The sequence below is a fragment of the Phoxinus phoxinus genome, assembly GCF_949152265.1.
Source record: "Phoxinus phoxinus genome assembly, chromosome: 11".
Classification (NCBI taxonomy): Eukaryota; Metazoa; Chordata; class Actinopteri; order Cypriniformes; family Leuciscidae; genus Phoxinus; species Phoxinus phoxinus.
The window spans coordinates 9,097,658-9,125,249 of NC_136886.1; the positions used below are offsets into that span (position 1 = coordinate 9,097,658).

General features: G+C 36.9%; 1 protein-coding gene across 3 annotated transcripts; it reads right to left on the minus strand.

Annotated features, from left to right (window-relative positions):
• Nucleotides 1-11,426: 11,426 nt before the first annotated feature.
• Nucleotides 11,427-27,305, minus strand: mst1ra (macrophage stimulating 1 receptor a). 3 transcript variants are annotated; one of them, XM_079628008.1, is made up of 21 exons: nucleotides 27,106-27,305; nucleotides 24,695-25,959; nucleotides 21,171-21,344; nucleotides 20,605-20,733; nucleotides 20,274-20,438; nucleotides 18,916-19,076; nucleotides 17,935-18,070; nucleotides 17,681-17,817; nucleotides 17,379-17,549; nucleotides 17,165-17,258; nucleotides 16,877-17,083; nucleotides 16,424-16,570; nucleotides 16,175-16,328; nucleotides 15,960-16,049; nucleotides 15,685-15,879; nucleotides 15,495-15,575; nucleotides 14,785-14,966; nucleotides 14,381-14,490; nucleotides 14,061-14,226; nucleotides 12,783-12,919; nucleotides 11,427-12,222 (listed from the first exon to the last, which is right to left on the minus strand). In XM_079628008.1, the coding sequence occupies exons 1-21, from the start codon at nucleotides 27,176-27,178 to the stop codon at nucleotides 12,009-12,011; spliced, it is 4,188 nt and encodes a 1,395-aa protein (XP_079484134.1). In that variant the 5' UTR covers nucleotides 27,179-27,305; the 3' UTR covers nucleotides 11,427-12,008. The 3 variants fall into 3 exon arrangements, with proteins under 3 accessions (XP_079484134.1, XP_079484136.1, XP_079484135.1); XM_079628010.1 differs by having other exon boundaries at nucleotides 26,963-27,217; XM_079628009.1 differs by lacking the exon at nucleotides 27,106-27,305 and adding an exon at nucleotides 26,974-27,098.
• Between the last annotated feature and the right edge of the window lie 287 nt (nucleotides 27,306-27,592).

The window sequence follows — 27,592 nt, forward strand, 5'->3', positions numbered from 1 at the left end:
CTTTTCTTATATGTACTATTGTATGTACGAATGTACTATTTCTTTTCTTATATATTTAACACAACATGTTTTGCTTTAAATGTGTTTGAATGTAGTATCGCATATTTTGGTTTGTCTATAAGACGGTTACCTTGTGATTTGTCAGTTCCAGTTAGTGTCGAGAGTTGGCTGCCATTATGATTCCCAGTGGTGACGGTTCACTTCTCCTCAACACAAACTCATAATGGAGCAAATACATGTTTTCTGCACAAATTTGAAATCAATTGATACAGCAACGTGATTTTCTAAAGAATTCTGTTGGCCATCCAACATATTCAGCGTCAAAGCTAGGTTGCCATGGTGATAAGCACAGAAACCAAATCAGGGTCCTTGGAAGATGAGTGTTGTGTGTGTGTGTGTGTGTGTGTGTGTGTGTGTGTGTGTGTGTGTGTGTGTGTGTGTGTGTGTGTGTGTGTGTGTGTGTGTGTGTGTGTGTGACGCAAGCTCAGACATGAAGTATAAGTAATGGAATTAACCATTTGCTCTGCCCTGATCATCCATCTGTACTGTAGGTTTCCGAGGTTAAACTATGACTCAGGCTGTAAACTTTACATGTACTTGCGGTAGAAAAAGTGTACTAGATATTGTTCATGGCGCAAATAGATAAGTGGCATTAGTAATCTTTCTTTTAATGTTCTCCTTGCACAATAAATTACAAAATCACATTATCTGTGATTGATTTGATGACTTTAAGAAATGAAAGTGGTCTATTAAACAATAGGTTTTAATAGATTGTGCAAGAACTAATCTGTTTCAAAGCATTCTATATTTTACAAAAGGCCCCCATTATCTACATTTAGTTTATATTAATTAACGGAAACATTCTAAATCATATACAGTACAGACTGTACAAGTCGTGTTTGTGCTCAATGGAAATCTCAGCTATGGGTTTAAATGGAGTCAAGGCCGATGAACAACAAAGACAGACACCAGTGAGCAGCGTGTTCTCGTCAACCTCTGAAGAGATTCCAAACCTCTATGACTTCCTTTCTCTGTGGAACTCAAACAAGAATATTTGGAAGAATGTTTCGGTGGCCAGCGCATGGAAAAACATTTCTCAAAATATCTTGTTTCCATTCCTCAGAAAAAAATAAAATAAAGGTTTGGATGACACGAGGGCGAGGAAACGATGACAGAATTAAACATTTTGGGTAAACTATCCCTTCAAGAATCCTTTTTTATATACAGTAGTGAACATTTGAAGTGGAACAAAATTTAATCAAAGTTGTCCAAAGAAAAGAACGGTATTGTTCAAAATTCATGTATAACTTTAATGAAAGATTTTGATCCAAATGTTGACTACTGATATATATATATATATCATATCTTTAATAGAAGAAGTTATCCGCATGGTATGCATCAGCATGGCATGATAGTCAATATAGTCTTTTCTTCACAATTGTGAAGTATATCAGAGTGAAATGACTTCTCAAAACAAGAAAGATGGAGGGTGGGGCATGATTGGATGGTTGTGGTTTGCTATTGGTCAATCTCATGTGTGTGACAGGTTGTCCCGCCCCTTCGCCATGAACACATCATCAGAGAAAAGATGTTGGGCAAAAGGGATGGGGAAGTTATTTTTATTAAGGATTAGAGGGTACATGAATGAATAAATAAAATAAAACATAAATCTTTTATAATACATTTACACCCCAATAATCCATTAAAAAAAATTATTGTACATTTTGATTTCATGGGGACTTTAAGGTTGATTCGTTTTTTCACTTCGCTGAATTTAGTGTTACTCTCAGGCAAAATATACTAAAAATAAATATTATGATGTTTAAAGCTACAATATGTAAAAAAAAAAGTCACCGCTAGGGGTCGCTAACCTCTTATAACAAAGGCGTAGGTTTATGATGCAGTGATAAGCTGAATGATGGGACTTGCTGTCAAGCTGATGGATCTAATGTTTATGGATGAGTGAAAACATTCATGTTTTTTAACATTACAGGGGTATGAAGCAGGTCGCGTTTGCTAATAATAGATATCAGGGCCACACACGAGTCCCGCGGATATAAAGGAATAAGGAGATTTCATTCTCCGAACTACCCGCAAGTGCTGAATTAATACTCACACAGTCACACAGGTCAGCTTATTTGACGAATTAAACTTGTGAGGTAACGCAGCGCTGTTTCACATGGTCTACACGATCACTAAACTGCATTTGAGTGTGTTGAAAGTTAAAATGTTATTCTATGTGTTAGTTCGTTTGCTATATGAAACTATCAGTAGGCCTAAGCTAGATCAACATTAGAATAACATACTGATCATATTCTAACATTTCACCATGTTGAGCTATATAACATTGATTTGTTTTATGTACATTTGCTCACCTGTCTAATAAAGTACATGCAAGAGCGGTGTCGCTGTCAAGTCGTGACTCGTGAAGCTCTGTCAAGCTCTGTCAACTGTCTGGCAGTACGAGCGGAAACCAAGGATAGCGCGTATATTCCGTCATTGACAGGCAACATTTTTTTCCGGGACGGCCAATTATTTAAAATTGGAATTTCTCTGAAATAATAAAATCTTTGGAGACTTTTCGGATATTGTAAGTACACAACTGCAGGAAATATATCACACTGTGCAAGTGATTTTTGGATATTTGAATACACAATTCTTACATATTGTACCTTTAATGTTAGAATCTGCAAACTAGAGTTGTCAATCAGTTTAACATTTTAATAGAATTAAATACAAAATATGCTAATTGTTTAATAACATTAATGTCACATTAATACTGGCTGAGAAAATACCCCTAATGAAGATAATTAAAAAAACACACACAACATTATAGACTGGCAAACTTAGCATTCTAGCTCTGTTAACAGTTACTGGGCAAACAGATTTCCCAGCAACAGTTCATCTACTTAAGACAGATATATATTATTTTAGATATGCACAGTAGCAAGAAATACAAATTGATTATTTAGAACATGCTGGGCCTTGCAATCTGTTATTTGATATATACTGCGTGTTTCATTTGATTGCTTGTCTCAGCATGCAGTTTCTAACATTAGATATAAAAATGAGATAAAACAAGAAATAAAAAGATTAAATTTCAGTAAGCACAATGTTTTCATGAAATTGCTTAAAATGTAAACTGAAAGGCTTTTTAAAGCACTTTCTTTACATTTAAAAGGCAAGCATGCGGTTATTTAAACTAATAATATTTTCTCATTTAAATATTAAGAGGCAGATTGACCTTTTGTAAGATAAAACATTTTTGCATAATTGTAATTTTAGGTTTAGGTTTGACCTTTGCCTTCATCTTTGCAAAGCGTTCGGAAAGATCATATATCACCGCCTGGTTTTTCTCTCCCTCTTTGTCACAGAAAAGAATGACTGCATTGATTCACTAAAAATAGCACTGTATATTATTTTCATCCAAAATGCACAGTCTCCACTCCACTAAAATAATAGATATATTATGACACACAAATCCAACCTCAAATATAATCCAAATGTATAGCCAACAGAGCACAATAAAGTGGCGCAGAAAGAGCTAAGCACAATCAAGCTGATTCTTGGGAGAATGAACAATACACCATGCACCACCAACAACATATGAAAGCATAAAAGTGACATTAAGTCATCACACACACCCTAATCAAAAGAATGAATGCATTTTTTGTGGGCTGAATCGGGGGTGAAAAACACAGAGCATCTACAATGATACTGGATTCTTTGGTCTGTTGTATTAGGAGTTGCAGATGGTAAATCAACTTGCATTAATAATGATGATTCACATAGAGTTTTCACAGCTGCTAGAAGCAGCCTTCCGAAGTAAGAGTAAAGGGTTTCTATGACTACCTCTGTCAAGAAGAAATAGAAAAGCACAGCTGTCTCCTAAGCTTAACTCAGGTGTATTTCATAGAACTCTGCAATATACCAGCTTTGAGCAAAAAAAAAAAAAAAACAAGAGCCCGGGGCGCAAAAACTCTGCTGAAGAGATTTTATCGAGCAAATGGAGACAGCCAAAGACAGAAGATCTCAGAGAGATACACTGTCAAAGTCACTTTTGTCTTAGTATTTAATTATTTTGGAATATCTGCAGCAATAGCGAAGAAACAAAAGAAAAAGGGAGGATTATGTATCATACATTTTTCTTTGTGTGCATCCAGGTAATAGCATTTTTGTCTATTAAAGGCCATTCAAAGGCAGCAGTGTATTGTAAAAAAATAAAATAAAATTGTAAGCAACAGATACTGTACAGGGGGGGAGAACAAGTATTTGATACACTGCCGATTTTGCTGGTTTTCCCACTTACAAAGCATGTAGAAGTCTGCCATTTTTATCATAGGTACTCTTCAACTGTGAGTGACGGAATCTATAACAAAAATCCAGAAAATCACATTGTATGATTTTTAAGTAATTAATTTGCATTTATACTTTTTCTTTAAGAAGCCCTCCTGTTCTCCACTCATTACCTGTATTAACTGCACCTGTTTGAACTCGTTACCTGTATAAAAGACACCTGTCCACACACTCCATCAAACAGACTCCAACCTCTCCACAATGGCCAAGACCAGAGAGCTGTGTAAGGACATCAGGGATCAAATTGCAGACCTGCACAAGGCTAGGATGGGCTACAGGACAATAGGCAAGCAGCTTGGTGAGAAGGCAATTACTGTTGGCGCAATTATTCGAAAATGGAAGAAGTTCAAGATGATGGTCAATCTCCCTCGGTCTGGGGAACCATGCAAGATCTCACCTCGTGAGGGATCAATGATCATGAGGAAGGTGAGAGATCAGCCCAGAACTACATGGCAGGACCTGGTCAATGACCTGAAGAGAGCTGGGACCATAGTCTCAAAGAAAACCATTAGTAACACTACGCCGTCACGGATTAAAATCCTGCAGCGCACGCAAGCTCAAGCCAGCGCATGTCCAGGCCCATCTGAAGTTTGCCAATGACCATCTGGATGATCCAGAGGAGGAATGGGAGAAGGTCATGTGGTCTGATGAGACAAAAATAGAGCTTTTTGGTCTAAACTCCACTCGCCGTGTTTGGAGGAAGAAGGATGAGACCAACCCCAAGAACACCATCCCAACCGTGAAGCATGGAGGTTGAAACATCATTCTTTGGGGATGCTTTTCTGGGGACAGGACGACTGCACCGTATTGAGGGGAGGATGGATGGGGCCATGTATCGCAAGATCTTGGCCAACAACCTCCTTCCCTCAGTAAGAGCATTGAAGATGGGTCGTGGCTGGGTCGTCCAGCATGACAACAACCCAAAACACACAGCCAGGGCAACTAAGGAGTTGCTCCATAAGGAGCATCTCAATGTTCTGGAGTGGCTTAGCCAGTCTCCAGACCTGAACCCAATAGAAAATCTTTGGAGGGAGCTGAAAGTCTGTATTGCCCAGCAACACCCCCGAAACCTGAAGGATCTGGAGATGGTCTATATGGAGGAGTGGGCCAAATCCCTGCTGCAGTGTGTGCAAACCTGGTCAAGAACTACAGGAAACGTATGATCTCTGTAATTGTAAACAAAGGTTTCTGTACCAAATATTAATAAGTTCTGATTTTATGATGTATCAAATACTTATGTCATGCAATAAAATGCAAACGAATTACTAAAAATCATACAATGTGATTTTCTGGATTTTTGTTATAGATTCCGTCACTCAGAGTTGAAGAGTACCTATGATAAAAAATTACAGACTTCTACATGCTTTGTAAGTGGGGAAACCTGCAAAATCGGCAGTGTATCAAATACTTGTTCTCCCCATCTATAGGCTTTGCTATGAGATGTCTCATATATATATATATATACATATTCCTTTTTGTTTTATTAAGTCAGTAAGATTTCAAATTGAACTCAAAAGTAACAGTAAAGATATTTATAGTTTTTTTTTAAAAGTGCATTTCAAATAAATGCTGTTTTTATCATGATCCTGTGACACTGAAAACTTTGGTTTGTAATGCATATATCCATATATTTATAAAGATGGATATATAAAAATGGTGACTTACCAGAGAATTAAATATAAATAAGAGGGAAAAGGTCAGTATAGAGTGCTTGACTAGAAGGTTACACTGTAACCGTTAGTTTCATTCATTAAAAAACTTATCCAACATACCCTGCATAACTGAGGACTATAAAAAAACAATTCTAAAAAACATCTACACAGATGACAAGGCAAGCTGTCACACTTGACTCCAGTTAATATTCCGTGTAGCTTTATTTCTAAATAAACTTTATTTCTGTATAAACAAATAGAGGGTTTTCACCAACGTCACGTTCTGGGCGGTAACCAGGATGCGCGGCCATTATGGAGGCACTCGGATGTAAACAACAGCATAGATTGCACTGTATGTGTGCTACTTGACACATTGTTACACTAATAAACCACGGAAAAAAAACACGTGGAAGCTGCGAAATCATATAGAGTAGGACTTAGTAAGCAGGAAAGAGCGAAACGTTAGGCTACGTTCAGATTGTCAATCCAAAAAAGCACATCCATATGTGTTTTGAAATTCTATTCAAATCACATATCAGGACATCAGCTTCAGTCTGAACCATAGACAGTAAACTGAACGCTCTGATCGGATTTCGCGTGGTATGTGACTCTTACACCACGTAAAATGTAAACGTCAGACGTTGTTATGTGAAACATGCTGAAAGTCGACGCCGAAACAATGCTGTGTTGTTGCAAAGTGCCAGACGAGCAGAAAATTATTATTTTTGAAACTGGCGCCGACAAGAGCGCGGAAAAAAACGGTAGCCTACATACCACTGGCATGATACCAGCCTCCTACAGTTCTGCCGCAGGCTCAAGACGCAGTAGTCCAGCGCGGTGGCTACACATTTACATGTTGTAAAATTTAAATGAGACAACATCTCTATTGCAAATGCACACCCCTCCATCAACGCAACGTCATTGCCAAAGAGCTGCATGGACACACACATCGGATCTGAACAGTTGCGATACGGTGTGGACATCATTTTAGATCTCTTCTCTTTAACTTTTGACAGTTTATAGAACTTGAAATGTTTTTTCCCGGTGCGACCGATTAGTAGCCTACAGACCAAGGTTGGAGGAGTACATGCCTACAGATAACAGAATAATGTGAATATGTGCTTTTATATATTATATATGAAGCGAGTTGATGCATATTTCATACCCAGGCATGTTAATAGAGCTGCACAAGCAATACGAGGAAAAGTGCTGGTCGTGTCGTAACTCATTAAACTCAAAGGTCAGCATAATGTCAGTATGAATTTTCAAATAAAGTTTCAAAAGTTTTTAAAGTTTTTTTTAAAGGGGTCAAGTCATAGTTCATGACCATTTTCCATTAAATTCAAATGAAAAGTTAATCCATCAGCAGCCATCTTGGTAAGCTATTTTTTATGTAAGTAAAAAGTATATAGGTAACTTACATCTATGTGAATAACATAAAAAAAAAATATTACATCAATAAACTAATTTTGCTCCTTTAGCTCAAGATTTGAAAACAGACTTTAGAAACTTTGTGTTTTTTTTTATAGCACATCAAGCTCTTTTATCTCAAAGGATCAAGGGAAATTTGATTTCACATGATATGAGCCCATTAGAACAATTTGGCTTAATAAGACCTGAAGTAGTCTATATCAAATAGCTGGAGGAAATTGGTAGATAATGGCCTGAAATTGTTGCTGAAATATGTATTTAGCCCAAACTATTTCCCCCCCTAATAATACCACTAAACAAATACCCATATGGAGAGTTCACTTAATAAAAGCAGCTAAAATAACATGTTCATTTCAAACTTCTGTTAATGCACACTTCATCTTCCTTAGTGTTTTCAAGTAAAAAATGCCACCAAACCATATAAGTATGAAATATAAGCAGAAAAGCAATTTATTTGCAAATATGCTATAGTAAAAAAAAATAAAAAAAATATGATAGTAAGTGGTGAAACATTAACAAAAGACCTCAAACTTTCTTTCATAACAGAACATTCTGTCACTCTCAATGTGATCTGCAAAGATCAAAATGGCTTACCTTAGCATTCACTCCAATGCCGCATATAGCCTTGGGTCTGTAAAATGCTTTTCATGGCATGGAAACCATTTTTTCAATTAATTCCCATCCACAGACATATTCAACCCAACAGCATTCATGTGAATACCAATCTGTACCTTTGTGACCTCAGTGAGACTTTACATAATATCTCTAGATGTTTTGCGACAATGCAGAGAAGCAGTGGCAGAAAGATGGAAGAATGCACTGCAGTTCTGTTTGCTGGAAACACACAGACTCAAGGCTAAAATTCAAACTGAATACAGAAAATAAGATGTCAGGGTAAAGAAGCATGAATGCACAAAATCGTGACTTAAGGCATTAAAATCAACAACAAAATATAATAAAATAATAGCCTAATAAAATAGAAATATAACATAAATATAGTAGGCTATATATACAATGTTTTTTTAATGTTGTCTCGTATGCCCAGCAAGCTTGTATTTATTTGATACACATACATTCACTACTTTTAAAAAGACTTCTAAAAAAGTCGCTATTTGGATTTAAATAGACAAATGCTTAATCTATGGTTGAATCATTATTGCAGTGCTTATGATGTTTCTAGCATGTTTGGCAACAGTTCTTCAAACCCTAACTGACGGAGGGAAGACACATCATGGCCATATTCCAGGATGACATTGTCAAGATTCCTCAGGCTCAAATTTAGGAAGAATGGTTGAGAGGGAACATGAAGAATCATTTACACACATGAATTGGTACCTGAGTCCAGACCTTAAACTCATTGAAAGTATTTTGGATGTGCTGGAGGAAACTTTACAGAGTCCTGGACTTGCATTGTCAATACAAGATCTTGACCAAAAATGCAAATAATGATGGAAATAAATGTGTGATGTTATTTCCATCAAGAAGTGCATCAATTTTATTTACAATGCAAGAGTTAGAAGAACTGTTGCCAAATATATAACATGCTAGAAACATAATAATAATTGCATTAATGATCCAATCATAGACTCTTAAGCATTTGCCTATTGAAATCCAAACAGTATTTATTTTGTCCGGGCAGTGTATAACAGAAAACTATTCTTTAATAAAGACTAAAAAAAAATTTTTTTACAGTGACTCTGTTTTTTTTTTTTTTTGTTTGTTTGTTTTTGCAAATTCATGTGTGTAGCACATTTTGGCAAAGTACAAACACACACATACCGTACATGTACAGATAAGCTTCAAAGCTGCAGAGGAAGAACACAGTGTTCAATAGAAGACAGGTTCCTGCTTTGGCTCTGACATCTGAAACATCCTCACCATCCTGAGCTTCCTAAAGACTCCAGCACTCCGCTGACAAAACACAAACAACACTGATCTCGAAGAGGATTGAAAACGAGACACAAATAAAGCACACCTGTAGGAAGACCATTTAAACAGCTCACTGGTCAGGTTTTATGGATATTTTCATGGATATTTCTTCAAGATTGTGACTGATAACCTAATAAGTCAATTTAGCACTCTCAAAGTCTACATGTGGTGTTCATATTCATCATACCTCAGATTTTTCCATGTTTTGGACACAGGGTTTGTATTAAACAAAGACAACACTTGAACAATCAATGGAGGAATCATGAACAGACAAGATAAGAGACACTAAACTTCAAAATAAAAGTACACCAATTAAGGAGTCATGAAAACAGACTAAGAAAACATTTAAAGCACTTTTTTATTAGGTCTGATTGCTTAGAAAAGCAATAGCACACTTCTCTTAATAAGTAGGTATCATTCATGTTGCACAAACACTATGAGACACCAATTTTTGGGTAAAATTGGTAGTGCTTTTGCAAATATTGTTAATCTCAAATCACCCATACAAATCATTGCCAGACCCTCTCATCCCTCTTTCAGAGAAGACAAACCACATAAACTGGATTAATGCTTAAAGAAACGTCTACGTCTGAGGGATTGAGCCGGAAGTTCATGTAGTTCTGTCATGTGTGACCGTTCCAGAATCCCTCCACTAACAAGCTTATTGACCAGTATACCCTCCATGATTCAGTTAGGCTACAGCCCTTCTCACTCTCTTTCTCCAACACTTACTTCGCTCTGCTCAAACTCTGCTTGGTCTCTAACAAAGGCTGAGTGACAGAAACAATGAGAGTTAAATACAGTGTGTCTTCAAAGTGAGTTGAGGTGAAGGACAGTTGCTGGTAGCTATGCAATCAAATTGTTTCTGGGAAGTTATAGAAGTATATTATAGAGGTATATAGATATAGCCTATATGTTTCAATACCTGCATCATGTAATTTTCCTGTTGAGGAAGCTGAGCTGTGCTTGAAATAGTGTTTCAGTTTGTTGGAGCATCGAATGGCATTTGCAACCCATTTTACTTTGCAACATGTAGCCTATTTATGAGTGAAAAAGTATATTCAATGAAAAAATAAAAATGTCCTTACTTGATCTTATCCATCCGAGGTTGTTGGATCTTGAGAAGTATGTTTCACAACAGAATTGAGCCAGACATGTAAGGAGGCTGAAAGTCAAGTTTACACTGTATCTCAATGGTGATGCATGTTTTAATTTATTTTTATTTGCACCTATTGTTGCTATTATTTCATAACAAAATCTCAGCTCTAAATTACATTAATTGTGAGACTTTTGAAAGCATTACTAACAGCAGAAGCGTAAAACAATCACTTTATGGATTGCACCAGTCAATTTTTATTTCATGTTGATATTAATTCTCACTTGTTGTGAATATAACTTTCCAATATATGATTTAAATGGATTTTAAAGAGATCAAGGCAAGCAGACTGAAAAGACAGAAATGACTCAGCATTTCATGACACTGGCATTTAAGTGTTGCGTTTTTTTCCCAATGTGACAACTATGACTCACGGCAGTCCACAAGAGGACAAAGCTCAACACAACATGATAGCATGCGATACTAAAGTTATGTGGAAAATAACTTACAGAAGGTCTATACTGACCTCCAGTGACGAGGAAGGTGAATCCCTCCAAGTATGCCCAAAATCCTAAAATAATTTATCAGAACATCATCACAGCTATTGTAGGTCACTGAGCTATTACTTTACTAAAAACAATGTAGCTTATTAGCATCATGGTTCATATTATTCAATAGCCCGCACAACCCCAGTGAAGTAATTTTAGTAGCTAGAACCAAATCGCTAGACAATGTGTTAAACATTTTTTTTTCAATTTTCTTTACTTCAATTCAGTAGGCTAATAAAGTTTTCCACCATTTTAATAGCTTACACAGCTATAGCTAACAAAAATATGTTCTAAGAACATTTTGAAAATAATACCATTTCTGAATGTTATCTTAACGTTCAAAACGTAGTGTTTTTTTATGTTTTAACATTTTTGTTGATTTAACATTTTTGAAGAATTTTTACAATTATGTTTAAAAAAAGTTTGTAATTTAATGTCAACAACATGAGTTTGAACTCTTTATTTACACTGAACAAAAAATCACAGAAAAAGTAGTAGAATGAAACTGATGGAATCATATTTCAAGTAATAATATTGCTTTCATCATTTTTACAGGCAGTGTGAACATAAAAATGGTTTGTTGAACAGTTGACAGAACAGTGTTGCACTGTAAAGTATGAGCAATAACAGATGATTCAGTTGATATCAGGGTAATAAACAATTTCATGTGCTTTAAAAAAGTATAAAAAAATCTGACAATCAACATACTGTAACACAACAAAAGAAATGCATTCATATAAAAAGTGCACTTGCACAGAAGTTGTTAAAATCCCAAAGACAAGACGCCAATTTGTCTGTGAAACTAGTTCACAGAAGCATGACCATAACAGAGGCACACACATAATGTCTACTGTCTTTGGCTGGACACACATTGGGATTCTCCAAATACAGCAGATCATCTTCAGTGCATGCTCTTTGGTTCTCAAACTTCACAGGACTACATGAGCCGTTGAATCCACAGGACGAAGGCAGCTCAGACTTCATTTGGGACTAGGGTCAGGTGGAAGAAGAGTGGTCCCAGTGCGCGGGTGGGGCCGGGGAGAGTGAGGAGTAGGGTCGGGGCTGGTCTAGATTCACATAGGTGATCTGGAGGTTGATGTAATGGTCCCCCTCTAGGTCGGAGTGGATCTCTTGAATAGCTTGTACGAGCGTAGGGAAACCTGGTCTCTTCTCAGGCTCAGGATGCCAACACTGCATCAGGATGGACCACCTATAAAACAAAAGTAAATTACACAATCCAAAATGATATATTAGTATATAGTAATTTATAGTATGTAATTTATACTCTATAGGGCCAGATTTCCTATCAGCTTGCGTCAGCGCAAACCCTCTTTTGGTGATAAAAAAACGTGGACAGGGTTATTTTTGCGGCTGACCAAATTGCATTTGAATGAGTTTCTATTTCAGATGCAAAATTTATGGTAGGAGAGTATTTAATCATTCAAGGTCATTTACTAAGGTTTGCGCTAGTCAGTTAACTGGTAATCGGCATTATTTAACGCCAAAAAAAAGCACGTCTTAAACCAGATGCTAATTTGCGCTGCTCTTTGGTAGATTGCGTTGGTCATTAATGGAAATGATCCGGCTGCATCAGTGTTCTTTAATTTGCGTTTTGTCCCATGTGCGCTTTTTTGGAATTGCACTCTCAAGCTAATATGCCCTGTTTAGTAAATCTGGCCCATAGTATATAATCAATGAGATATCAATTTTGATTCCACATGAAATGCCCCCTTCATAATGAACAGCAGGTAAATACACGTAAAATCATACATGGAATCAAAGCAGTATTGTGGCTGTGGCAGTCGACGGCCTTGCATCAGATATGATGTAATGTCATAAGGGTCCACATCAGGATATGGACTGGCCCCTCTAGTCATCATCTCCCACATCAATACTCCATAAGACCACTAGAGGGAATAAAATGCATACATTTGTATGTAAGTTATATAACCAATGTAGCGTCATACCTACCTGCTGAAATTTAAATCCCACTGTTTGATACATTTACATAAACATTATTATTGTTTACCCTGATTTGAATTACCCCAATTAAAGGGTTAGTTCACCCAAAAATGAAAATAATGTCATTAATGACTCACCCTCATGTCGTTCTAAGCCCGTAAGACCTCCGTTCATCTTCGGAACACAGTTTAAGATATTTTAGATTTAGTCCGAGAGCTTTCTGTCCCTCCATTGAAAATGTATATACAGTATACTGTCCATGTCCATAAAGGTAATAAAAACATCATCACAGTAGTCCATGTGACATCAGTGGGTTAGTTAGAAGTTTTTGACGCATCGAAAATACTTTTTGGTCCAAAAATAACACAAAATAAGACTTTATTCAGCATTGTATTCTCTCCCGGGTCTGTTGTCAATCCTTCACAGTTACGCTGATGGCGTAAGACGCTGATGACGTGTTATCTGGTGCGCCCGAGCTTCATTTATAGACTGAGGGAAACGCACACTGTAAAAGTGTCTCATCCGCGACATGCACATTTACGCACCATTAAAAAAATGATATCCACGCAAACCATGTAGAATAGCTTGAGTATAGCGTGCGTCTCCCTCAGACTGTAAACGAAGCTCGGGCGCACCAGATAACACGTCATCAGCGTCTTACGTCAGCAGCGTCACTGTGGTGTCCTGAACGCAGATTCACAACAGACCCGGGAGAGAATACAATGCTGAATAAAGTCTTATTTTGTGTTATTTTTGGACCAAAAAGTATTTTCGATGCTTCAAAAACTTCTAACTAACCCACTGATGTCACATGGACTACTGTGATGATGTTTTTATTACCTTTATGGACATGGACAGTATACTGTATATACATTTTCAATGGAGGGACAGAAAGCTCTCGGACTAAATCTAAAATATCTTAAACTGTGTTCCGAAGATGAACGGAGGTCTTACGGGCTTAGAACGACATGAGGGTGAGTCATTAATGACATTATTTTCATTTTTGGGTGAACTAACCCTTTAATCATGTGATTTTAAAAACATAATTCTTGAAATGGCATAAAGATTTTTCATGTTTAAACATACCACATCTGATTTAGTGGTGAATTTCTGTGTCTGCAGACTTTCTAAAGCCATCCATTTGACTGGCAGCTTTGCTTTCTTGTTGTCCTGGATGCTGTAGTATTCCTTATCATAGACATCTCGTGCCATGCCAAAGTCAGCCACCTTCACTGTAAATAACTCATCCAGCCTAGGAAAAGCAGTTCCATTATATTCGATAGAAATGTATTTTTCCATACTCATTGTACTTTGGTAGGACAACAAAAAAAGGGTGTTGATTACAGTTTGGAATATACATACTCTACTAGACACATTATGATAAATTAAGGTTGCCGGTTATTTACATGCAGTTGCGTGCAGCAAGGTCTCTGTGCACAAATTTCTTGTTTGCAAGATACTCCATTCCTTTGGCAACTTGAAGACCGAAGCCAACCAGGTCCTTCACTGTTGGATTCTGAACATGAAAGATGTTTTTATGAGGCATTTTTCAGTGTAACATTTTAGTAAGGTGACCTGAACTTAAAAAGATTAAAACGTTTCTGGAAAAACATCCTTGTTGATTCTGAAGCAACATTACTATTGACAAATCATATTTTAGGGTTAAAGTTAGGCTTAAGATGGGTTTGGGTTGGGTTTGGATGAGCTGGGTTTGAGTCATCAACCTATCAGTTCTAATGATTAAAGTAAGGGTTAAGGTACAGTATGTTGTTCCAGACACTGATTTGTAGTATAAATGGAATGTGCTTACCCTCTGTGTAGAGCGGATGAAATGCCGGAGGTCTCCATGTTTCATGTATGGCAGGATCACCAGGGGAAGTCCATCACTGGGAAGCACAATGCCCAGGAGAGACAGGACATGGGGGTGGTGGAAGGCCTTCATAAAGATTCCTTCTCTTAAAAACTGCTCCACTTCCTCCAGATCAGTGATCCCTTTAAAGAAAGAATAAGACATGCATATTTATATACGATATATATACGACATATTGTCTTTTCCATAATAGCTTGACATGTTAATGTTGTAGGGTAAAATCACTTTGTTTGTCTTTTGAATAATTAATATATGTCTTTTCATAATCTTACTAAAGTACTTTAAACCTAGGCATGCATAACTTATTTGTACAACACTGGTTATCAGTTGATATTAAAGATTTTTGAATTTATAAATATTGGTCAATGTGAGCTAATGGTTGATAATGATAACTAACACTCACTTAAAGTTACTCTTTATTAACACTAATATGTTGATAACAATGTTATTATTCTGTATATTACCGGTATAATGTTGTGATGCCTGAATTCACTTTTAAAATTTTAAATGATAGATTTTTTTTAAATTAGATTATTCAGAAATTGGCCTTAACATTAAAAATAACTCAAATAAAATAATTACCATCTTATATTTTTCAGCCACAATTTTAATATTGGTGCACCTTTATTTAAAAGTGTTCATTTACTTACTATTGAGTGACTTGACAGCACAGTGAATCTCTTTGTCATCACTATCAATGAGATATCCATGATACACCGTTCCAAAATGACCTGAGAAAGATTTGGGATGAGTATTAAGATTTGGGATGAGAATGTACTATTAAATAAGAGAAAAATGGAAAATAATATACCAAAACTGCTATTGTCCTAAGAAATGTACCTTTCCCAATGATTTGGTCATTCTGGATTTTGACCTTTTTGGGTGGGATCAAAACATTCTTCACTTCCTCCAACAGATCTGGCCGGAGAGCAGACATAGAGATCGTCGGAGATGGCATCAAAGGAGCGGCTGCAGAGTCCATCGTAAGACTGGAGAACGGTCTGCTCGAGGCTTGGAATGGGGAAACTACCAGACCTACAGGACACAATTTATTTTCACTGAAGAATAAAAGCTCTTTATAAATGATATCTCATTGTTTTCACAGGTTGCCTCACCTCTTCTGTAGTCACCATCAGGTGATCTGTCATAATTCTCCACCGCCGTGCGAGATGAATTCATGGATAGTCGAACCTGAGCAAGTGCAGCTGCCAACCAAACAGTTTTGTTTTGTTTTTTACATTCATATTCACCAAATTGGACATTCATTTTTCATACAGTAAAGGGCCCCTCATCTTGTTCTTGGTACCAAAAAGGTATTGAAGGCACTTACCTTTCTTTCTCTTGCGCTCATGTGCCATGGCTACGTAGGCCAGAGCAGCCCCCACGCCAACTGCAGCTATGATGCCCAGCACCGTGCCCAAAATAAAATTATTCTTCGTAATAACTACCAGACCAATGTAATATTCTTCTCCATTCACTAACACCTGAGAAAAACAAAATGGAAGAGAAGAGCATCATGAATAAAAAACAGAGGCAGCATAAACGTGTCAAAGCTGAATTCAATGTCACAGACTCTGACCTTGACTGGCGCCCCCTGGCTAGGGATTGTCAGATTTTTGGGGATCCGGCAGGTGATCTCATTGTCCAGAACTGTAGCCTTGCAATCCACTCCATTGATTGTCATGATGATTTCCATGCAACCGGACACCAGGGTCAGTCTTTTGTGCTGGAATAAAAATAAGCATCAGAGAGTTATTTTGAATAGTAAAAATATTTAAAAATTACAGTTTTAACTGTATTCCTGATCAAATAAGTGAAGATTTGGTTCAAAAACTAAGAAAAAATGTATTGTTAATTAAAAATGATAAAACTTGTATAAATGACGTTATATAAATAAAAAATATATATTTTTAATATCAACATTTAACAAAAACATGTGAAACCTTGGCCTGGTCAGATTCTATACCTTTTAGTTAAAGGTCTGCCTACATGAGACTATATAACCCCAAATGTAATACATGCTACCACGTACATGCAATGAGACTTTGTCCTGCCCTGGATTGAGCTCAAGCACATGGTCCTCTGATTCAAACGGGATGGGTTCCCCATCAGCATGGCAGGTGAAAGACTGAGGCAGGAGTTCCTTGGCCCCATCCAAATCTACAGAGAGGATTCCTGATGACTTACATTTTGGGGTTTTACACTCTATCTGGGTGGGATTCCTTTGACCAACACACACCTAAGGAGGTACATTATCCAGTAAGTGGCAACATATTCACTATTATCAAACATGGCTCTTCAAAATACAAATGAGTCCTACGGTTTGCACTGGTCTTGTGTTGTTGACTCTGTAGTTAATGACGGCCTGGTAAACAGAGTCCAGATTTTGCCCAGTGATGGTTATTTTGGACCCTCTTCATTGTGGCAGCACCCCAAAAAATACATAGCGAACAATTGAATGGCCTTTTACATCATTTACTGTTAAATACCATTTTAAATGGTTAACAAAAGTAAAACTGAATGTTTTGACTCACCTTTTAAAACCACAGTTGGGCTTCACACCCGTCACCTCAGGATTCACCATGTAGCTAAAGGTTTTTGAGGCTGAAATAGTTGATTCATCAATTACAACCTTCACATCTACTTCTGAAATCTCCTCAAAACTTTCAGACCTGCAAACGATAGACGTTCCATTGCTGGAGATGCTGTGGAGAAACAACAGGAGGAAAATCCTCAGAAAGCAGTAGTCAAAAATGTAGTACTCACATCCCTATTATATTTCCAAACCATGACTTATAACTGTTAAACAGTGAATTTCATAACCTGGCACAATAACCTTTCAACAGGGCAAATTCTGCCTCCAAGGCTGACCGTTCTGTTTCCACCAGCATCCAGATGTTTTCCTGACAGGGTGACCAGGGTTCCTCCAATCTTAGGTCCAAAGTTTGGATTGATATCTGTGATTTCTGGGGTCTGATGGAAGATATTGGGTATAACAGAGTTTTATCAATGTAAAACAGCAAAATCATACATAATTACTTAACATAATCAAGTGGAATAATTCAAGACTGAGAGTGTTTTGGTCATTACCACAAAACTGAAGTCTTGTATGCTAGCCTTCCCAAAGATGAAGTATCCACTTCCCACTCTTTTTTCATTCACTTCCATTGTTATATCAACACTTTGCTCCAGGCCTGACACTTCACCGTCAATCCTACACACCAGCCTGAGAGATGAATGAAAAATAACATTCATGAATAGATTGTAAACCATTACATTTTATTATCGGAAATGTAGCTGAAATAAAATAACATAAATAATAGATGAAAATAACTACTAACTGAATTAAAATGTTTAAGTTCAGGTACTGAAATTAAAACTGAAATAAAAGTAAAGATAAATATAAATATGTTGTAAAACAAACTATTAAAATTGACACGTATAACAAAATATCTCAAACGTAAACCAGAAATAAATTTAAATTAAATGAATTAATTGAAAACTGAAAATATAACCATAAAAGCTATTATATAAATTATATTAAATAGTATAATGGTATAGAAAATAAAGCTAAAATATAATTGATAAAAAATATATGTATGAAAAAAAAATGTAGTCCATGTTTATTAGTGTTGGGGTCATCAATATGAGTAACAAAAAAGGATATCTGTACTGCACTGATTTTTGTTCTGTGTATCAATGTCCCTGAGTTTCACTGCTTCTGTATGTGATCTGTAACATTTGTGCATTTTATGAAATTCTTGCTCACCTGTATCTGGTCTGTACGAAGTTGTAATTGACACTCATTTAAAGCTTGTGCTTGCAAAGTACTCCTGCCCAGTGCCCACACAAAAAAAACACGTTTTTTCTTGACCCGGTTGAGCAGTAAATGTTTTATCTGTACCTAAATGTTATACACACGTTTGTTTGACCTGAGTATTGGCTATTTAAAAAAAAAAAAAAGGATATGCTTTGATACACCCCTGTCACAGCTTCTTATTTCAGTAGAAAGAAAAAAACTGTATTTGTCAAACCTTTTTGTGGGGAAACTAAAATATGTGTGTTACTTACTGGGAGCTACTGCTTTTCTCTGGTTTAACAGTGCAGTTGTTATTTCCCACTTTAACCTGGTGAGAGGTTTCAGTGATAGCAGGTCGGGAAGCTGATTGGAAGTTCCAGCCGCAGAGAGTAAGGTCACTCTTACCATTTATGGGTACTATACTGGGGAAAAACTGAAAAGCAACAGTGCACAAAAATCAAGTTTTAGGGTTGTGCATAAAGCTCATAATAAATACTATGTGAAAATAGTAAAAAAAAAAAAAAAAAAATACTGAAATATGTTATTTAGATCAGCCCCTAACTTAATGTAAAACATGACTGTACAACATGTCAACTTAGTTTTTTATAATAAAAAAACAATATCAGTCAAGAGTCTGGACACAGACTGAATTTGTCTTTTATGAATTTATTTTCGCCAAAGGCTGCATTTATTTGATAAAAAATACAGTAAAAAATTGTTTTTATATTTTTATGATTATTTAATATCTTGCCTTGTGGAGAGAGGGTTTTTTTATTTTCTCCTTGTGTTTCTTTTTGTTTATGTGTTGTGTAAAAAAAAAAAAAATTTACTATAAATAAAATATTGTAAAAAATACAGTAAAACCAGTAACATTGTAAAATGTTTGTAGCAATTTAAAATAATGTACTCTACTTTAATATATATTTTAATGTAATTTATTCCTGTGATGGCAAAGCTTAGATTTTCAGCAGTCATTACCCCATTCTTCAATGTCAAATGATCCTTCAGATTTGTCAATGTTGTAAATGGTTATGCTGCTTAATATTTTTGTGAAAACTGTGATACATTTTTTTTAGGATTCTTTGATGAATAGAACATTCAAAGTAGAAATTAAATCTTACTGACTTCGACCTTGTAGTAGTACAGAATAGTAGTAGAGTATATGAAGTTAAAAAAACTAAAATTTTAATTAGTTTTCATTTCAATTCTTTGGAGAGCAAAGGAACAGCCTACAAATGCCCAGCATACATCTTAGCAACTTAAATGTTTTGTTTTTGTTTTTTGTTTTTTACATTTTCCGTCATTGTATAATTTTCATACTTCCATTTGTGTTATTTCAGGTTTGATGACTTTACCATTCTAAAATGTTGTATATAGTACAAAACTAAGGTTCCTTTTCACTCAAATGACTACACATACAAAGCTGGCATTCCATCAGGTGTGAGACAAGGGTGAGAGTCCAACAAGAACTGTGGTTGTTAACACACCCCTGCCCTGATATGACTACAATGATATTATCAGTGCACACTCACCGTGTATAATGAGAAATGCAAACTTAAAAGACAGACAGTTTATTGTGAGTTTACATTTACTGGCATATTATCGTCATACTCCACTGGCAATGTGTTACCTGGGTGATAACAGGAGGGCAGGAAATGCTACTCCACTGATCTTCACACTTTTGGGAACAGACTCCACCACACCAGCTACATCCCATAAACTTGGGCGCCGCTAAACAGACTGAACAGTTGAGGAAATGGGCACAGCCTGGACCTCTGGGAGACACATCTATCAGCTGTACATAGGATGAAGAGAGACAGATTTGACATTGGATGGATGTGAACAGAAAAATGCAGATGAAAACTATGAGTCACTTTATGAGTATATTTTTAAACGTTAAACCTTCAGTTCTCTGCTGACGGCTGTTAAGCTTTTGAACTGTACAGAATAAACGTGCATACCTTGTTTCCAACAACAAAGAGCAGAGACTCGGATGAACGAATGGCAGCCATTCGTGAAACTCTCTGCATGTCTTCCACAAGAGAGTAGTTGGCAAACACTACAGGGACTGATGATCTGCTCAGAATGACCTGAAAAGTATACACATTTTGATGTTTTTTATATGTACACATTTAACAGAAGGACACTTAGTCACAGCTACACAAATATGAAGCATGCATAACATCTGTCCTTATAAGGGAAACATTCATTCATAGTAACCATCCAATATATGGAGCCAACAAAAGCCTGGCCTATGATCAGATTGGCCACTCATTAGAGGGAAAGATATGAACTTTAAACTTTTTAACAACTGTTAAGGAGAGGATTCAGAGGGGGCAGCTTTTTGCAAATATTTATGGTGGCTGAAATGAAAGATTGGAGTTTGAAACCCACCTAAAAAGGCTTTTAAACACATATGTTAGCTCCATATTAAAATGTAAGTAAATTTCAGTAAGATGCAAAACATTTTTCACAGTATTCAAAAAGGAATCTGTTTCTACCCAAAAAATTGTGAAGCACAATTAACCTGCAAGAGCCTTCCATGATCCGTGCCGATGTGTGCCACAGTTTTGGTCTCAATGGTGGTGACCAGAAGAGAAGTGAAGAGAACATCATTCATCTTTCCATTGAATAAATCCACTCTGTAGCAAGGCTTTGCCACCATGGTGGGGAGAGCTTCGCAAGCCAAATCATCTGGATTCTAGACAAAATAGAACAAAATGAATAAATATATTTTGTGACTGCACTTTTTTTTTTTCATGTAACATTGCTTAGCAAAACATCTGTAAAAAAAACAGAGAGTACACAGAAAATGTCAATTTAACCAAATTAAACCTCACAAAATCAACAATTACAAGAATATACACACTCCATCCCACGGTTTAAAAGATAAGGCTTAAGCCTGTCCCAGACTAAAATGCATGTTTGAGCTGTTTTAACTGAAAGCAATTTGCACTGAGATATCATAAAATACGTCAGTGTCATTGTTTTGTCTCAAGATGCATATGTGTAATGTTTGTTTTTTCTAAGGCACGTTTATGAAAGCTATACTTACAGGTCCAAATTGAACTAAGGCCTAACCCTGGCTTAATCCAAGCCCTGTCTGTAAAACCAGGCCTATACGTAAAGCTCAATTTATTGTTTGAATAAACAGCTATATTTTAATTTCATTGACACTTTCATTAAATCAACTTTTTTACTTATTTTCCATTTCCTGTGCCATTTTGATTATGATTTGCTTTACTGATTTCAAAAATGGGGGCATTGTGACCGCAAAAAATTCATCCACAGCAACATCAACCAGTGAAAAGGAAGCAGCAGCACTTGAAAACGGAAGGCTCCAGAAACCATCTGGCAGTAATAAATGATTTCCTGCCCATAAAGCTTGAACCCTTGTACCAAATTAGGATTTTGTGGAATATGTGCAGTCTGTCAATGGTAACAGTTTGTCCAGTCTGGATTTAATTTGCATATTGCTCAAGAAATTAACGAATTTAGGAACAGATGTTGTCATAATACATTGCTGGGTAGTAACTACATGTAATCTGGATTAAGTAACTAGATTCCAAAATGTAGATTATATTACATTTTAAAATGCTCATATCATCATATTACTGTCAGGTGTGGAGGTGGTGAAAGGAGCGAGGACTCAAGTGCAGAGCTGCTTTTTCAGAGTGGGCTTTTAATAATAATAAAATAAAACAAACCAGACACCAAAAACTACACCAAGGGGGAAAACAAGACTAACTTGACTTGACTGAAGCACACAGCAGGTAGTAGTAAACTATTCAGAATTCATTGATTCTCCCTAATTTTTTTTTACTCTAAATCCTTTCTAAAAATAATTATTAGTTTGAATTTGACATTTTTATGATTAATCATTATCTTTTCATCAACTCACAATTCCCCTGCAGTTATTTCATCAACCCCAGTTTAGGAAACCCTGGCATAAAGTAATGCTTAAAAGGAACACTCCACTTTTTTGGGAAAAAGGCTCATTTTCCAACTCCCCTAGAGTTAAACAGTTGAGTTTTACCATTTTTGAATCTATTCAGCCGATCTCCGGGTCTGGCGGTAGCACGTTAAGCATAGCTTAGCATAGATCATTGAATCTGATTAGACCATTTAGCATCTCTCTAAAAAAAAAAATGACTAAAGAGTTTCGATATTTTTCCTATTTAAAACTTTACTCTTCTGTAGTAACATCGTGTTCTAAGACCGACGGAAAAATGTAAAGTTGCGATTTTCTAGGCTGATATGGCTAGGAACTATACTCTCATTCCTGCGTAATAATCAATGAACTGTGCTGCTGTACCATAGGTGCAGCAGGTGCAATGATATTACACAGCGCCTGAAAATCATAGCTGAAAATAGGACAACTTGCTGGGGACTATTTTCATGCAAATTTCTATTTTGAGAGAGATGCTAATGGTCTAATCAGATTCATTGATCTATGCTAAGCTATGCTTAAAGTGCTACCACCAGACCCGGAGATCGGCTGAATGAATTCGAAAACGGTAAAACTCAACTGTTCTCTGGAGTTGGAAAATGAGTTGGAAAATATTCTGTAAAATATAATGGAATTGCAAGAAAACAAAAACAATGTATGTGAGATGTATAGGGTGGAATATCCAGAAATGATTTACAATTGACATGCATGTGCAATCTAACTACAGGACAGCATAGTAAACAGTGTTTTATTTCAGGCAAACCCCTTGTTATCGGTGTTTCTATTGATTAAAAACAAACAGTTTGGTTAAAAACAAACAGTCACTACTGAATATCCTACCAGCCCACTACATACTTTCTTTGATTTATCAGATTTTGGCTCAACTCCTGTTTAAGCTTCTGAGGGATAGAGCGAAATTCAGCCCAAAGCGTTTGCCACAGAAAGTTCAGTCCACTAGTAAGATATTGAGTGACGTATTAGTTCATGTATGAGCATGTGGCGGCTGGTTTCTACAAAACAGAAAGTGACTTCATGGATTCAACAGACTTTTAATTCACACGCGATGAGAGTGTCTGATAAAGTCTGACTATCACTGAGATCCCTGAGCAAGTGCAGCTCCACATCTGAGTTTAAAACCACAATCAAATGTTTGTGTGAGTCATTTCCTGAAAGTGGCTGTACTAACCATCAAATATTTTATGGTCCACTCCTTTTAAGGTACAGGTTGTGTAATATAAACTAGACCAATTACATAAACCCTTTGACTAAACACAAGATGGGGACAAGTCTTGAGGTACAGGTAAAGCATAACATGGCAGTAGACAAATTAAAATGACTCATTCAGCTTTTCAGTAATGCAAAGTAAACATTCATATAGACAATTAATGCTATGGTGATCCGAACGGTTGCTAAGGCATTACTAGGTGGTTATGACGGTTGCTAGGGCATTGTGAGGCAATTGCTATGATGTTTTGGGCCTTGCCAGCTGGTTACTAGGCCATTGCTAAGCGAATACTAGGGTGTTTGGGGGGTTGCAAGGGCATTGCTATGGTAATCTAGGTGGTTGCTATAGCATTGCTAGGGTGTTCTGGGTGGTTGCTATGGCATTGCTAAATGGTTGCTTGGGCATTGCAAGGCAACTGGTGTGTTGTTGGTTGTCGGTGCAAGGGCATTGATGGGCAGTTTCTATGGTGATCTGGTTATTGCTAGGGTGTTGTAAGACATCTGCTAAGTAGTTCTGGGTAGTTACAAGGACTGTTTCACCCAGAGACCTCAAAAGGGGGGTTCTGAGAAGCAGGGTCGAGAAACACTTATTATGACACTGAAAGTTCACCCAAAATTTAAAATTCTGGCATAATTTACTCACTCTCGAGTTATTCCAAACATGTATGAGTTTCTTTCTTCTGTTGAACTAAAAAGAAGATATTTTAATGTGGGTAACCAGACAGTTGACGGTAGCCATTGACATCCATAGTAGGAAAAATATACTATGGAAGTCAATGGCTACCGTCAACTGTCTTGTTACCAACATTCTTCAAAATACCTTCTTTTGTAGCTTAATGTGAATTGTCAAGAGGCTGCATTGAGAAATACAAACTCACCTCATGTGGGCACATTTCACAGGACTGTAAATGGCACAATCCCCGTGAGAGTTGCTCCGTCCCACTTGAACAGCAGGAATCTAATCCCTCTTCTATGGCACTGTTCACGTAGTCTATTGGAAATGCACACAAGGCAGACTGGTTGATAGGATTCCCCCTTTGATCTGATACAGCAAACACCCCATACAGAATTGGGCTTTCCATCTTCACCCCTAGGTCATCAGCCAGCTCCTTGCCTGCTGTACTGAAGTGAGCAGCTTGAACCGAGTTGTACACAACATCCCTAAAGCTCCTTCTCCGGCGTTTGGGCTCAAAGCGGCATTCCAGAACGATCTCCCTGTACATCCAAACCTCGTTGTCCCTGATCGGCAGCCGCCCAAGATGGGTCTGCAACTTGCCGTTTGATTTCATTGGGCTCTCCAACTGTACAGATAAGAAATACACATATTCTTCCGTGGAAAACGTATAGATGTAGTCAATGGTAAATGTATCCTGGAATTTAGGAAGAACCGTTAGACCCTTCACTTCGCTGTCAAAGCCATTTTCTGTGTTAAGTAGACGGCGAATGGAAAGAGAGCGCTTCCCGAAAGTCCTGGCAATGGTGGTATTGATGGTAGCTGCTGTAAAGAAGAACGTTGAAAAGCCATCTGTGACTGCACTGACCTTTGTTCCCAGAGGACTAGCAACACATTCAGGACAATCCAAGCGTGAGTTGGCTTTTTCATCAAAACAACATACAGGGTTAGAAGGTTTTTGGCCTTCAAAAAGTTCAAGGTTGTTACAGACTCCATACTGGGTGCTCCCACAGATGTACAGCAAGTCAAGATAGCCCTGAGGCTCTAAAACAAGAACTTGGTTATCTGTGTCCAGTGAAGTTCCTGGTTCACTCTCAATAGCACAGTGACAGGTCTGGCAGTCTGGACTGCCAACTGGGCCAGTTCTTAATTCCCATAGTTTAGTGAGATTTTTGTCCAAGGCTTCAACAACATTTTGAGAGGCTACATAAACTTCATCAAAAGATTCCTTAACAACTATGTTCTGTATGGATTTTGTAGTTTGGAAAAAAGAGACAGAGTAGGCAACAGAGAAGTTTATGTTCATTTGCGGGATCGCAGGACATGTTTTTAGGGCACATGTCAAATGTATCTGCAACCAGATACACTTTAACAAGGTCCTGGGGCTGATGAACATCTCCACAGTCCTATGTAGCCTGAGGTGAAGGGATGCCACTGCTGTTACTAACACATGATGAAGATAACCAGGACCTTTGAATGGAAAAATGACAAAAATATATGAGATTAACAGTCACTGTAAAATGTTTTCTTCATTATGTCAGAACAACATCTATTCCATCCATTTACATTATTTTGTCAGTAACTTAAGGCTACTGAATGCAGCTCTCACGAAACTGATCAACATGTCCATAGACTGTTACTTGGCATTTTTATTATATTGTATTGCAAAATTCTCCCTTAGCCTACTCTATGCATGTATTAGTGCTTATTACACTAATCATGCTTGTTTCATTGTACATTTAATCAATACACTTTGATTTGAGGTCTTAAAATTAAAGTGAGATGAATTTGACACCACATTTTACTTTTAAAACTAATTAATGCTTTAAGATTTTGTACAGAGAATGAGAATGTACCAGTTTTTTTTTTTTTTTTTTTTTTACCAAAATAGGCTACATTTACATACATTTGGCAGGTGAAATCCAAAGAGACTTGCATTCAAGGTTTACATTTTATCAGTTACACACCAAATAGCCTTCCTATCACGTGGTATAAGGAACCAGTGTTGTCAATAAATAAATAATAGACCTGGAAGGCGTTATCATATTTGGTATTTTGGCGGAAACTGTTACTATCCATGGTAATAATTTGCAAGTGACCTGCCTATGAAGTAGACGGGAAATGGCTGTATAATTACGCAATATATAGCCTTAAGATAAAGATTTTCTCTTTAATGTAGGCTATTGGAACGTGCTCCCTGTAACCGAATTGTAAATAATGACTAGCCTATGCAACTTTACGCGCACTTTTAAACAGTCGATAAACAAACATGTCAAAGCGTAACGCAGCTTTGATTTTCGTTTTTAGTCACGAAGTTGTCTTATTTAGGCTAGCTTAAGGCTATAGCCTATTTGAATTAACTAAAATGTGGCGTGGGAATGTTACAAAAAAGTCTATAAGCACTGACCAAAAGGATAAAAATGTAGCCTAGGGCCTATTATTGATTAGTAATTGTAAAAAAGTGTGAATTTACCTGAAGCTCACCTGTGGCCGTTTCCCTCTTTCTCTGAAGTCCAATGAAGAGTGAACGTGCGCTCTCAAACGTCAAACTCCATAACAAAAACGCCACAGAATACGACACCAGGGATTAGGCTATACTTGATCAATTGTACCCACCTGAAGAAGAAAAAAACCTCACAAGATTAACTCGTTTCTTCGACGGGACAGTTTCGACTTCTTGTATTAGCATGAGACAGAAAATACGGTCAGTCCCACAGTCTCAGAACACGCCTGAACACCTCATAAGGAAGTGATGTTGCACAATTCCTCCTCATCCTAAACATCTCCCCAGGGATTGAAATGATCAAAATTAAGGCTTGCACTCCTCTTTCCTTGTCTTCTTAACGGCATTTAACATCCAGATGACGACTATAATATCTGGATTTCATTGGCTAGTCAGAGCAATAACATTTTTGAAGGAATGCAGGGAATGTAGTTCCCATGCTGGCTATAGGCTATTCTGGGGTGAGGGGAAAAAACTGGTCCGTCAACAATCATTAAAATAATGTAATGGGAATTTAAGCCAGCTATACACAATACACCAAAGCCTACAGTAGTTCACTTTACGTAGATGTTGTGCTGATGATACAGGTGTTCACACTAT

Bases quoted from the DNA above. Each gene is read 5' to 3' on its own strand.
- mst1ra (XM_079628008.1), bottom strand. From the start codon at position 27,178: ATGCTAATACAAGAAGTCGAAACTGTCCCGTCGAAGAAACGAGTTAAT. The intron at 20,734-21,170 runs GTTAATTGTGCT...TATACTTTTCAG, and splicing joins ATCATGGAAGGCTCTTGCAG to GTCATTCTGAGCAGATCATC. The intron at 17,550-17,680 runs GTTATTGTGCCA...GTTTCTCCACAG, and splicing joins AGAATTTGCCCTGTTGAAAG to CATCTCCAGCAATGGAACGT.